At 46.3% G+C, this 13,436-nt stretch overlaps 1 protein-coding gene across 2 annotated transcripts in view; it reads right to left on the bottom strand.

Moving 5' to 3' along the window:
* Positions 1-13,436, bottom strand: part of ttc28 (tetratricopeptide repeat domain 28) — a 113,553-nt gene that overhangs the window by 15,024 nt on the left and 85,093 nt on the right. For both annotated transcript variants that reach the window (XM_019278644.2, XM_019278645.2), the window contains 11 exons: positions 13,215-13,403; positions 13,041-13,137; positions 4,713-4,909; positions 4,481-4,634; positions 4,225-4,396; positions 3,631-3,799; positions 3,376-3,536; positions 2,805-3,293; positions 1,752-1,944; positions 1,541-1,621; positions 1,108-1,360 (listed from right to left, as the gene is read on the bottom strand). In XM_019278644.2, coding sequence (XP_019134189.1) covers positions 1,108-1,360; positions 1,541-1,621; positions 1,752-1,944; positions 2,805-3,293; positions 3,376-3,536; positions 3,631-3,799; positions 4,225-4,396; positions 4,481-4,634; positions 4,713-4,909; positions 13,041-13,137; positions 13,215-13,403 — 2,155 coding nt within the window. The remainder of the gene's footprint in view (positions 1-1,107; positions 1,361-1,540; positions 1,622-1,751; positions 1,945-2,804; positions 3,294-3,375; positions 3,537-3,630; positions 3,800-4,224; positions 4,397-4,480; positions 4,635-4,712; positions 4,910-13,040; positions 13,138-13,214; positions 13,404-13,436) is intronic.

Here is a 13,436-nt window from a genome sequence, read left to right as displayed (position 1 = left end):
CGTCCTCGCCTCAACTCTGTCGAATTCCCCGTCGCTTGTCGAGTTAATGATCAATTAAAATCCAGACGATCTGCGAGCAGAGTGACAAACCGTGACCGTGTCTTACAGCCCGACGGAGCCTGAAGGAGTTCATGAATGACGCGTTTTGTGTGCAAGCGTTCTTCTTTTCACGCGTTAGAACATTTCCAACAAGGACTGCAGTTTTAAAACTCGGCGAGATGAGAGACGCGAGTGTTTCAAAGAGAAGTCTAGTTAGAGAAGAAGAAGTTAAATCAAACAGGATTATTGACAACAAGCTGCCTGAAGGAAAGCCACACTCCGGGGTAAACACCAGAGAGCTGATGTTCCATTAGCCTGTGTCAGACTCATGAATACCTTTCATGCCTCCAGACGGTTTAAAAAAAGAAATACTTCACAGTGTTCTCGGGCCTCAACAAGTCTGACTTTAAATAAATAAGATACCCACATGCAGATCAAAGTGTGTACGGCTGCAGGGGAAGGTCAAACTGTGACTAAGTTTTTCCTTCGATTTTTCATCACAAGTCGAGAGTTTGTTGATAAATGTCAGAAACAGACGGCGTGACGCGTGTTCGAGACGGATCATCCAACATCCAACATTCAGAGCCTTTACTTGAGTAAACGTACCAATACCACACAGTTCAGATCAACTCTCTGTGATTTACAGAGTTTCCTGATGGACAGTGAAGTAAACTGGGGACAGCTGTAGCTGCCGTTAGCTCAGTTTGTTAGCTGGGCTGCTCAAAAAGCACCGTCACAGTGTTAGTGTTTGTACCACAGGCGATTTAGACCACTGGGAAGAACAAGAGGAGGTTTACAGGGGATGCTGAATGCTGCGGTGAACTGGTGTCGTGCTAGAACAGGAGCTGGGCAAGTAAACAGTGTAACCGTACTCAGCAGCCTCTATGGACATAATGGCAGAGGAGAAGAGAGCGAAGAGGACGTTGACGGAGGGAGCTAAGAAGAGAAAAGCTGGGCAATACATTACGTTACGGACGTAATGGCAGAGGAGAAGAGGCTGAAGAGGACACTGATAGAGGAAATCTATCTATTTATTCAATCACACAGACTCTTTGACTTGTTTCTCACCTTCCTGTAGGTACATCACAGCCTGTGCGTAGTTTTGCAGTGCGTGGTGTATCCTCCCAAGGCTCCCGTAGGCGAGAGTTTTGGCAATAAGATCGTTGGTTTGCGCTGCCACGCTCAGGTGCTGCTCCTGGAAGACCACGGCTCGCTCGTAGTTGCCCAGAGCTTCGTAGGTCAGTCCCAGGTTGCCGTAGGCTCGGCCCTGACTCCTCACACATCCCGTCTGCTCGGCTATGTCTAACGCCCGTTGATGCCACTGTAACAGGAGAGCCGGGTTAGGCTGCAGCTTTATATTTAGTTGTACAAACAGTGTTGAGTGTGGTATTGATCTTGTCTCACTCTCAGCGAGAAAGCGAGCGAGTTTATTTCACAAAACATGAACTACTATTCTCCTGAATTACACCTTAAACTGATGCGTAAAGATCCAAACACAAACCTGTAGCGCCGTCTCGTTGTCTGCCATCAGCTGATAAACTCCTCCAAGAGCATCGCTCGCCTCCGCTTCCAGGGATTTATCCTGAGAGTTAAAGCAGGATTTAGTACATTTACTGCACATAATGTACTTTTGTAGATAAAAATAAAAAATAATTTATCATATTCAGCAGGACGAGAAATTAAAATAAACCTTTATGCAGGTAACTCCTTACCCCCGCTGTGCGTGCAATGTTAAGCTGGTGTTCCAGGCAGGAGAGGGCCTGCTCGTAGTTGCCCAGCTGGCTGTGTAAAGTGCCCAGCTCCCAATAAGCCTGAGCTTTACCCCCGCCTTCTCCACCCAGCTCGTGGGCCACCACCAGCCGCTTCTCAAAGCACACCAACGACTGCTGGAGGCTTCCCATCGACCTGAGGAGAGAGAAGGGGAAACAGAGGACGTGTTCATCTATTTCTTTTGGTTTGGTTCCTCGCAAATACTCCAAGAAATCCATCTTGTGCAATTTAAGAAAACAAAAGAGAAGAAGGCAAATAGCTTCGTAATAACAGGGCGTAACAGTTCTGTATCCTCTGAGACGTAGAAAAAGGAGAAGCATCCTCAAAGTTTGCCGCGTTCATCGAGATAAATCAGTGACTCGTCTCCCGTTTCAACCTCATTCACACTCCAGAGAGCAGAAACAACAGATGGATAAAGGAAACCCGTCATTAAGCCTCGCTCTTCTGTCAGTGAACATTATTTCTGTCGTTTCACACGAGAAAAGAGATCTCTCCGTACTCTATTATTCCTGTAATTGAATTCTGATTATTTCATATTTTCATTATTTTTACGACTGTAATTTGAAATGGGTTTCGTTTTTTTTTTTTTTTTGTACGCTCGAGGCAAGAAAAGCCCATTTGAGTTTCTTGCATGAATGCTGTCCTGTACAAACTAATAAGAGCATAAACACAGATGTAAACAGTCCACAACATCGAAACTGAGTGAAAAAATGCACATTAAAAACTTGCTCACGTGGCGTTTTAAAGAAATCAAACCAGCTCAGTTCATGTTCTACATTCATCGTGTGCTACAGGCGCAAAAGAAACGCAGAGAACTGAATACACGAGAGTTAGTCGAGGAGATCAACACCATGTTTATGTGTGTGTGGTTAAAGTGAAGCGGCGTGGGATCAATAAAATCTTGACTAGTACTGTCTTGTACTAGATCAAGATCTTTACAACACAAGGTCGTGAGAACAGTTACCTGCATTAACTTCAAACTTTGTTTTGCCTACCTGTGCGCATTGCCGAGCCCTCTGTAGGCCTTCTCCTGGTCCTGAACATGGTTGAGACTCTGCGCCATCGTCAGGTACTTCTCGTAGTACTGAATAGCCTCCTCATAGTCTCCCAGAGCATCGTAGCAGTCTGCCAGGTTCCCGTAGGCCCTACCCCTGTCCAGCATGCTCTCAGTTCCACTGAGCTGCTGCAGCATGGCCAGCTGCTGCTCAAAGTATCCGATCGCCTCCTCAAACACCCCCATGTTCATTTTGGTGATGCCCATATTCCCATGGACCTGGGCCTCCAGGCGGGCATCCCTGAGTCCCTGTGCGAGACCCAGCTGGGCCTCATAACACTGAAAAGTTGTAGCGTAGTCTCCGAGGGCCATGTGTACCGCCGCCAAGTGGCCAAGGGTGCGGCACTCCCCCTGCTGATCGCCTAGATCCTTCCGGACGGTGAGTTCCTGGCTGTGGAAGGATAGCGCTGTATCCAGCTGGCGGAGAAGCCTGAAGTGCAAGAAGGAGGAAGAGCGGTGAAAGGAAGAAGAATCAAAGAAAGTCAAACAAAACCTCTGTTGACTTTTATTACCTGTGAACTGATCCAAGTGCTGAGTATGCATCAGCCTCCATCTTCTGATCGCTGACCTTCTGCGCGAGGGTTAACTGCTGCTGGTAGAACCTCACGGCTCCTGGAAGATCTCCCCGACAAACACACACATCCCCCAGATTCCCAAAGGCCCTGAACACCGCCTACAGACAAATATAACCACATGGACACTGATTAATAACCACTTCCTGTGTAACGGATGTGTTTATCGAGTGAACACAGCTGTAGCGGGGTGACCTGTGTGTTATCCAAGGCTTGTGCGAGGGAGAGAAGGTATCTCTGACACTCCTCTGCTTTGTTGTACTCCCCAAGTGCTTTGTGGGCCAGACCAAGGTTACAGTAGGCTTTTGCCTGGGCGAATTTATCTTGGAGGTCCTTCGCCAAGGCCAGGTCCTGTTCGTAATACCTAGGAAATGGATGATTACCAAACGTGACATATAAGCAAGAAGTAACGAGAATGTGAATGTATTCAGGACGGTAGATTTATGGATCATGCCACGAGTCTGTAGTTTTTATTCCTGCAACTTCAAGGTCTTACAGTTTGATAGGATCCCATACGATGTATGTGATGAGTCTTTTTTCAACTTTTCATTCAAACAACATGAGAAAAACCCCAAGACACCGTGTTTTTTTATGGCTGTATTCTAGTCCCAAATTTTGTCCTGACACATCTGGTGTCTTTGGAAAGTTTGGACTCGCCACTAAAATAAGAAAAAAAGTCTTAAAGGGTTTGTAATGACTCACACACTGGCAGGACGAGGAAAACTTTGAAAAAAACATATTTCCCAGCATATGAAGTTTGTATTTTGTGAGATTTATTTAGTCTCTGACCTGACAGCGTCTCGGTACTGTCCCAGGCAGTAGTGAGCGTAGCCGAGGTTGTGGCAAACCTTGCCTTCTCCCTCCAGATCTTGCAAACCTGGGGCCAGAGCCAGGTACTGCTGGTAGTATGGCAAAGCCTGAGCATATTCACCTCTCCAACTGTGGAAGTTACCCAAGTTGGCTGCAGAAAAGAAGATTTGAAAAGTACATTACGTCTCAGTCATCCAGATTCCTGCTCTTCTGTCCTCATACCCGTCTAGCTAACCTAGTGCTCTTGCTTCGCTTTGAGTGTCTCGGAGCTCTCGTGCGATGGTCAGGTGATGAAGGTAGTGCTGTAGAGCTCGGTCGTGAGCACCCAGCGCCTGGTAGGCAACAGCTAGGTTCCCATGTGTGGAGGCCTGGGATGGACGGTCATTCACCTGAAACACAAAGAGATCTCACAGGTCTCTTTTCTCTCCAGTGTCTGGATGTTGTTCTTGAAGAGCGCAGGAACTCACCTCCAGTGAGATCTGTAGTTCTTGTCGGTGGTACCGGACAGCTTGGTCGTAGATGCCGAGTGCGTGATAGGCGTTGCCCATGTTCCCGTAGGCCCTCCCCTGGGCAGCGTAGTCGCTCAGCTCCTGGGCGAAGGACAGATGGGCTTTGTGGAGCTTCAGTGCTGCCTCGTATTCCCCCTTCATCTGGTGTATGATGCCTGAGATAGAGGGAAGAGAACAACAAACCTTTGTTGTTTTAGACAAGTCCAAGTCAAGTGATTAATCATTCAGCAGTTGGACCGGACCGTGTTCGCTCTGCTTTCCATTTCATGGGGACTTTAAGTCCATTAGCAGACTTTCGAGACTTGCATCCAACTCCGAGATCTACCGCTCTGCTAATTCATTCAACCAACGTTGGTTTAATCAGCAGAGCTTGCTGCACACGTTGGGGAAATCACAGAGGTCAGGGACTTCACTCCGGTCGCAAATTCGGGAACCTGAGACTTGCTCGACTAACACTTATAAAAGACTTGGCTTTGATTTGGTATTTAAGGCTCGAGACTTGAGATAGATGACGCAAATTTCATAAAAAAAATTTGCACATCTCGAGATATTTAGAGAAGTTACGGTTGAAACGTGATTGAGTGATTTCTAGTGCGAGCAAATCTGTCAACCTGCGAGGATGCAGCAGACCATCAGAGGACAACACTTAAGCCAGCTATCATGGAGAGGGCTACAGTCCAAAAATAATAACATTTGGACTCAAGGATTATGTTGTCAATGACAACAGTATGACACAACCTCTGCAACAACCTCAGCTGTCACCACAAAACCCACCAACAAACGTGTGAATGTCTTTTAGCTAAGTTGTTAAATTCCAATATGATGCACAGAGGAAAACACGTACGTGCATGTGAACCTTGAGAAAGATATCAGCGCTGCGCAGTTAATAATTTAAAAAGCTACAGGGGCTGAATTCAACAACTCTAATAACGTATGCGGCTCTGGATCTTCAAACTTCATTACTGCTCATGCAGAGATCCAGAGGAGAGTCACACAGCCTTCGACTGCCTCTCCATCCAGGGAAGAGGAACTGGAAAAACTTCAGTCCCAGTGGCCTCCTCAACTTTTTGTGTGATGATGTGTCTTCCCCTACGACCAACAAACCAGTTTACAGAGACAAAGCAGACACAAGCAGAGAGGAAGAAGGCAACAGGACGAGCACACACACCTTAAAAACAAACAAAAAATCATATATTAAACGTGTGTTTGCTCTTTGGAGGTAAGGTTAACTGCAGCTCCTACATCTTTCAATTACTAATAACCTGATTCTAAGCACATTGAGGCAAAACTCTCATGTAAACACATTAACTGGGTTATCTCAGTCTAATAAAGGTCCAAATCAGAGCTAGATTTACAGGATTACGTTACACATATACCTTTGCAAATGTCTGATTTCTGTTTTGTGTTTTTCCTGAAGGGAACTGCTCGCAAAGCAACGTTAAATACAGATAATACACACTGATCTGGCTACTGACAAAGTCATTCAGTCCGCCTCAGCTCCTCTGATGATCCACATCTTTGCCCATTTTTAGATTAGCCGGGAGGTGTAAGAGGCGGAGGCCATCTCCACAGGACTCGGCTCGTTGTGTGATGTATATACTTAGTGACAGAATGGTCTATATTTGCCACATAAATAAAAATTAAAACCCAAATAAAAACTCTCATCTATGCTGAAATCTATCATCTCTACAGTCAGGACGCAGAGCGGGGCAGATGAGATGGGGGTTACGAGAGGGGAAAACGGGATATGGGGGGTGCCGAGACACCAGATGGAAGAGGTTACATGTGGCTTCCATGTCAGACTGTGTGCAGAGAGAGTCAGGACGGACACCGTGGTCTGATTCACAGAGCATTAACGGTAAGTCCTTGGCATAATTCCAGCTCTGTTGTATTATTGTGGACAGGTCTGAAAGACCAAAGACTGAAACCAACAATGAACTGATCCTACTAACGTATATTTTAATCGTCCAACACTGTCCTGCAACCCCAGATACTCACTAAAGAGCCAGTTCTGTATTAATGCACAGCTGAAAATAGTCCCCAAAATGTACTGCTGTTTCAGGAGCTGATGAAACAAATTAAACTAAACCCCAATCGGCCAAAACATTATAACTACCTGCCTAATATTGTGTAGCTCGCCCTTTTGCCACCAAAACAGCCCTGACCTGTCGAGGCATGGACTCCACTAAAACCTTACACAGCGTGACGATAGCAGCAGATCCTTCAGGTCCTGTAAATTGTGATTTTTGGATTGGATTGGACTAGAACATCCCACAGATGCTCGATTGGATTGAGATCTGGAGAGGCCAAGTCAACACCTTGAACTCGTTGTTGTGTTCCTGGACTGTTTTTGCTTCATGGCAGGGCACAAAAAGGCCACTGCCATCAGGAGATACCATTTCCATGAAATGGTACATGGTCAGTAGGTGTCAAACATCCATATGAATGGCACAACCCAATAATACATCACACTGACTCTGCTGGCCTGCCTTCTTCCCATGGTGCTTGTGTTCCTCAGGTCAAAGAAAACAGATTCAGAGACCAGGCCATCTTCTTCCATTGCTCACTTCTGTTGCTCATGTATTCAGGACAGTTCAGCAGTGGACAGGGACTATGAACTGTTTTTGATCAATGAGCCTTGACCGGCAATCACCTTGTCGCCCGCTGACCGCTTACTTCCTTCCTTGGGCTTCCACCGCAGACCACAAGACCTACACTTTTGGCGACCCAGTCGTAACCATTGCTCGCCCATTTTTCCTGCTTCTAACGCGTCAACTTTGAGGACAGAATGTTGTCACTTGTTACATATCCCACCAACTGACCATGGTGCAGGTGCCATGATAACAAGATAATCAGTGCTCAGTTCACCTGTCAGTGGGCATGATGTTATGGCTGATCGGTCACAGTGGGGGAATCAGAAAGCACTGAGAACAATGCCAGCCTTCAACTTTGGTTGTTCTGTTTTCTGGAACTCAATCACTGTGAAATTGTGTTGCACATGCATACGCCTGGTTTCCAAACACCCGCAATTAACAACATATCGATGTAGACACCCGTTTAATCAAAGGTTTGCGCATGCACGGTGATGAAAAGAGCTGCACGGATTCCCTGAACGTTTGTGTTGTATTGACGAAGTCGTCTAAATAAACGCATGCGAGATCAATACACATGCTGCAGCTATTTATAGGCGCCATCGTCGCATGAATTCAATATTTCATCACAAGCACACCTGTGAACAGCTGTCATCTGTGATGTCTCATCATCATCGCCATTGCCATCAAGCTTCAGAGAGGTAATCAATGATAATTTAGTGAGCTCAAGCTGAAGAACTTACAGAGCACTTTACAAAGAACACCAACACGGAAAATAAGACGTCAAATTAAAACGACAAAGGCAGATTGAACAAAAGAATAATAAAACCAGCAGCACAAAAAGCAATTAATTAAAATGAAATTGCATCTTTAATTGGCGTTTTGGAGATGGGAGTCATTCACGCTTGAAACTCGTTAAGGACCTGAAAGAACAATGATGCATATTTGATGCTGTTTCTCTTTACTTTTCATTTCCACTCCAACATTTCACACCCCAGAAAATTGTCTGTGTGGTTTTATGAATGCCAATTTATGCATAAGACATGGTGCATGCATGTTTTTTGTGCATACACATTACATCTTTGCTTCTGTACCTATAGAGAATAAATCCAGTGACTCAACACGCTGTGTTTCGAGGAGGAGGTTGTCGATAAGGAAAAAGGGAGACCTCGTTCATCGTGGTCTCGCTCTAAGAGGATTACAGAGAAGCCTGCAGAGTTGGCAGAGTTACAGTTACACCCATCCTCTTTAAACTCTTGCTAACGCAGGCGTGAGCATGTGCAGATACACAATCTCCCTCAAGTTAAAACCCACACATCTTCTCCTCCGAGGCGTAAGGGTGAAGATATTCTGCAGGGCGGTGGGATTCCCTGACGGAGGGGAAGGGTGGAGGCGGAGGGTGGGGTGGGGGGGACGCAGTGTGAAAAGAGCAGAGCTGTGAGGATTAGAGGCGTGGAAAATTAGGTGCGATCTGATGACAGGGTTTTCGGCTGAGGCAGCACAGCGCGATTAGAGGAGGGGAGTGCTGATCTGCGGTCCCCCTTTTTTTTGTCACAGTGGGATGGAAAATGCTCATTCATCAGTGAAGTGGACTGGGTGTGGCAAACGTGAGCAACAAGCTGTTATCTGTTTATTAATTTAAAGCTGCACTAATGGAAAAAACATGATGAGTTTAAATCGTGTTGATGAAGTACGTAAGTAAGTCACACAGCAGCAACTATTTCACTGATTCTGGTGAAACTGGATCATATTTTATGGAGGAAATGTTTTCTGGTTTTCCCTCTGATGTCCTCCGGCTGCTCCGCCTCAACTCTCTGTGATTTACAGAGTTTATGATGGACAGTGAAGTAAACTGTAGCTGCTGTTAGCTCATGTTAGCTCAGTCTGTTAGCCAGGGCTGCCCGGGGGAGTGTTAGTGTTTGTACCACAACGAGCGGAGCCAGTGTTGTGCCAGAACCGGAGCCTCTATGGACATAATGTCAGAGGAGAAGAGACCCTCCTCTGTGGCTCTTCCTGAGGTTTCTTCCACCTTTTTTCCCTGTTAAAGGTTTTTTGTGGGCAAGTTTTTCCTCACTCGAACCGAGGGTCTAAGGACAGAGGGTGTCACTCCCTGTACAGATTGTACCGCCCTCTGAAAGGCCAATGTACTTTTTATGACTTTGAGGCTATACAAAAATTGATTTGACTCTTGAGTTTAGAAGAGGACGCATACGAGAGTAATCTGGGACTGAATTTTAATGGCGCTTTCATCGTCTTGAGTCCATATTTACCACAGTGGGATTACACTCTGAAACTGGGGGTACCAAACATTCAGCTATTAACATGGACCACCATACGAGCTCCCAGCTGACCTCACTGTTGTGACGTCTCCCCTCGAGTGAGTAACTACATACAAGGTAGAAAACGGCCATTAAAGCTGCTGTTCTGTCATTACTGGAGTGTGGTGAAAACAGAGCGGTAATTAAGCTTTAAGTGGCACCGTCACAAATCACGAGGAGATCCACAACAACTCGTCAACGCCCCGCTCAGATATTTCTGGACAGAGAGAGTCAGCTGTGAGTAAATTTATCTGGAGCGATGTAGGTTTGATTTGGTTGATACTGTGGGAGAAGAGGAGAGGAGGAGGAGAGGAGGAGAGGAGAGAAGAGGAGGAGGAGAGGAGAGGAGAAGAGAGGAGAGGAGAGGAGAGGAGAGGAGAGGAGAGGAGAGAGAGGAGGAGAGAGGAGAGGAAGGAGAGGAGGAGGAGGGAGAGGAGAGGAGAGGAGAGGAGGGGAGACGAGACGAGGCGGGGAGGGGAAAAAGAGGAAGAGGAGAGAGAGAGAGGAGAGGAGGAGAGAGGAGAGGAGAGGAGAGAGAGCGAGGAGAGGGAGAGAGAGAGGAGAGAGAGAGAAGAGGAGGAGAGGAGAGAGAGGAGAGAGGAGGAGGAGGAGAGACGACGAGAGGAGAGGAGGAGAGGAGAGGAGACGAGAGGAGGAGAGGAGAGGAGACGAGACGAGACGAGAGGAGAGGAAAGGAGGAGAGGAGAGGAGACGAGACGAGAGGAGGAGAGGAGAGGAGGAGAGGAGAGGAGAGGAGACGAGACGAGACGAGAGGAGAGGAGAGGAGGAGAGGAGAGGAGACGAGACGAGAGGAGGAGAGGAGACGATACGAGACGAGATGAGACGAGAGGAGGAGAGGAGAGGAGAGGAGACAAGGGAGGAAATGTGAGGAGGAAACAAATGGGGGATGAAAGGAGGAGAAGGGGGGAAGTAAAAGAAGAGAGGAGAGGAACAAGAAAGGAGAAAGAAACTAAAAAGAAACAGGGAAGATTAGGAGGAGGAAACAAGGGAGGAGGCAAGAGAAGGAGAAGAGGAAGCAAAGTTGAAGAGGACAAGAGGAAACAGGCAGACTTGGGAGGAGACGAGAAGAGATTAGATAAGAGGAGAGGAGACAAGGGAGGAAATGAGAGGAGGGGAAAGGGGAAGAGAGGAGAGGAGGAAACAAGGAAGGAAGACACAACCAGAAAAAAGGAGAGAAGATTAGTGCAGTGGATAAGATGAGGAGGATCCGATGGTGTAAATGAGAGGAGAAGTGAGGAGGAGAGGAAGAGAGAATGAAGGGTTGTCAAGTCAGCATTCAGCGGCAGAGAAAAGTATCATCCATAAATGATGATCTGAATCATTGATCTGAACCGCAGACTGAAGCTTGTCTGTCAGGAGAGTGTCAGCGACTTCAGCGATCGCCTATTAGTCTCACATCAAAGCCTGCACTGTGCCTGACTTTTGATTATTCAGACGGCAAATAATAAAGAGAGCCAACACAGGACTCAGACTTTCAAAGTGGCTCTGCGGCGAGGAGGAAACGCCACCAAACAAAGGCGCTCAGGCAGACGTCTTCATTTCCAATCGTGCTCAGACCAACTGCAGCTCAGATTACAGCTGTACAGCAGGACACACACAAACACACACACACACACACACACAGTGGCGAGTTGTCCACTCAGCGGTGGAGTTGGGTTCACTCGCCTCTCGGATATCACCGCGGCCGCAGAAAACAAAACCCGGTTAATAAAACATGAGCGCTGATTGGCCGCAGAGACACTACTGGAGTCATGTGATAGCGCCCTCAAAGGGCAGATAAGATGACGGGTGAGTAGGACCGTCGCGTGATCACATGATCTACAACTCTGCGATTTTGGTTAATGCGCAACACGACTAAAAGTCAGTCCCACATTTACTCGCTCACTCTCCCCTTTTCTCTTCTTAGCTTCCTCCGTCAGCGTCCTCTTCACTCTCTTCTCCTCTGCCATCATGTCCATAAAGGGCTGCTGTTACATTATCTGCTTGCCCAGCTCAGGTTCTGGCACGACACTGAATACAACACGCATACATGTGTAGAGTTTCTATGTGTTGTATACATTTGTTATGCACTTTCCACCACGGCTCAAATCAAACAAATGAAGAGTCCATTGTCTGTGAACTCGATGCTGTTGATCGATGCAGATTGAGTCGGTCCAGGACAAGAACTCAGTCAGTGTATTGAGTCTCAGTGGCGACAGCAGTGACGGTGAAAGCTGCTGCGCACAAACCATGATGATCTACATCTGTTAGTTTAAAGTTTTTGATGGAAACTGTGAAGAAATTTAACATTTTTATCTAAAATTGCATCAAATCTTCCACTTTTGGAAAATGAAATTCACACAGAACACAAGAAAAGACATACAGGTGGAGTCAGAGGTACTTCAAAAAACATCTACAATAGTATAAACTGTAAATAGCACTGTTATTAATGCACTTAAGCTATAATCATCAGGGTTGACCACATTAAATTTAAGACTTTTTAAATGAAAACAGTAGGGACAATAAGGCCTGGAGTTATTTACTGTATTATCACATATTTTCAGTGTTTCCCTGCATAATAAAACATGAGTTCCTATTGATATTAATGAAATTAACTCAAACCTGAGCCTGGACAAGCAACATAACATTGATGGATCAGTTAAATATGATTCATTTAAAGGACTCTATCTCTAAATCATGGCAGAAATGTAATATAATATTGTTACGGCTGCCACCAACATGCTTTCTTGAGCTAGGTGTGTGGTTCCCTTGTTCCTGATTGGCTCCATTATCATCATTGCTTCCTGAAGAGCTTGAGGATCCTGATTGGATCTGCACCCGGTCCCGCCCTCCAATCCACACATAGGATGTAGTTTGGGGCAACTAACTTACCAACTTATCTGAACTTGAAGGTGTGCAGATGAATTTCAGGTTTTAATAATATCCCAGGTAGCCAGCTGTTGCTGGCGCATTCGACTGTGTTTTTGGCAGCGACTCACCAAAGGTCAGCCAATTCTGGCCCAGAAACAGTTGCCAGATTCAGCTTCAAGTTTTGGGTGTGTTGACTTTAAGTGGAGAATTGGCCGCATTTGGACGACCTTTGACCCACGTGTGGTGACCTGAATTTGGGCAAAGATATGACCATACAGACCTGGACGGGTTTAGGTTGAGTGTTGGGGAAGGGCATGAGGGACGCTGGAGCTTAGTAACTAGATATAAAGTAGTAGATTAAATATTAATCATATAAGTCCAAACTCAAAGTTGCTCCCACCCCCATGCTACTGCATATTTCTGCTTCCCCTACAACATTTAATGACATTTAAACCGTCAAACAAACTCATAATTCATGATTCAAGATTGAAATACTTCTAACCTACCCAGGTTAGACGAGGCCCGGCCCTGAGCCGCTCTGTCCTGCAGCTCCTGGGCGATTTCTAGCTGGTGTTGGTGGTACTGACGAGCCCTCTCCAGGTCCTGGCAATCACAGGAAAAACAAACATTATTCATGCTTACCTGTTAACCACGACTTTAATGACTGGATTTATACCAACCTGCATGCATCGGGCAGCGTGCCCCAGTCCAGCATATGCCCTCATCTCGATGGCTCTGTCGCCCTGCTCCTGTGCCAGCTCCAGTACTCGTGTATGGTACGATATGGCCTTATCGAAGTCCCGTTGAGAGTGGTAGGCGCTGCCCAGGTTGCTGTATGCCCGTGCCTCTTCACGCCGGTTCTCCAAAGTCTGCCAAAGACATCATTTCATTATTATTCAGAA

The sequence above is a fragment of the Larimichthys crocea genome, chromosome IX (assembly GCF_000972845.2).
Source record: "Larimichthys crocea isolate SSNF chromosome IX, L_crocea_2.0, whole genome shotgun sequence".
Taxonomy (NCBI): domain Eukaryota; kingdom Metazoa; phylum Chordata; class Actinopteri; family Sciaenidae; genus Larimichthys; species Larimichthys crocea.
Note: the sequence above shows the minus strand (reverse complement) of the source record. Positions and strands in the feature narration are given on the sequence as shown.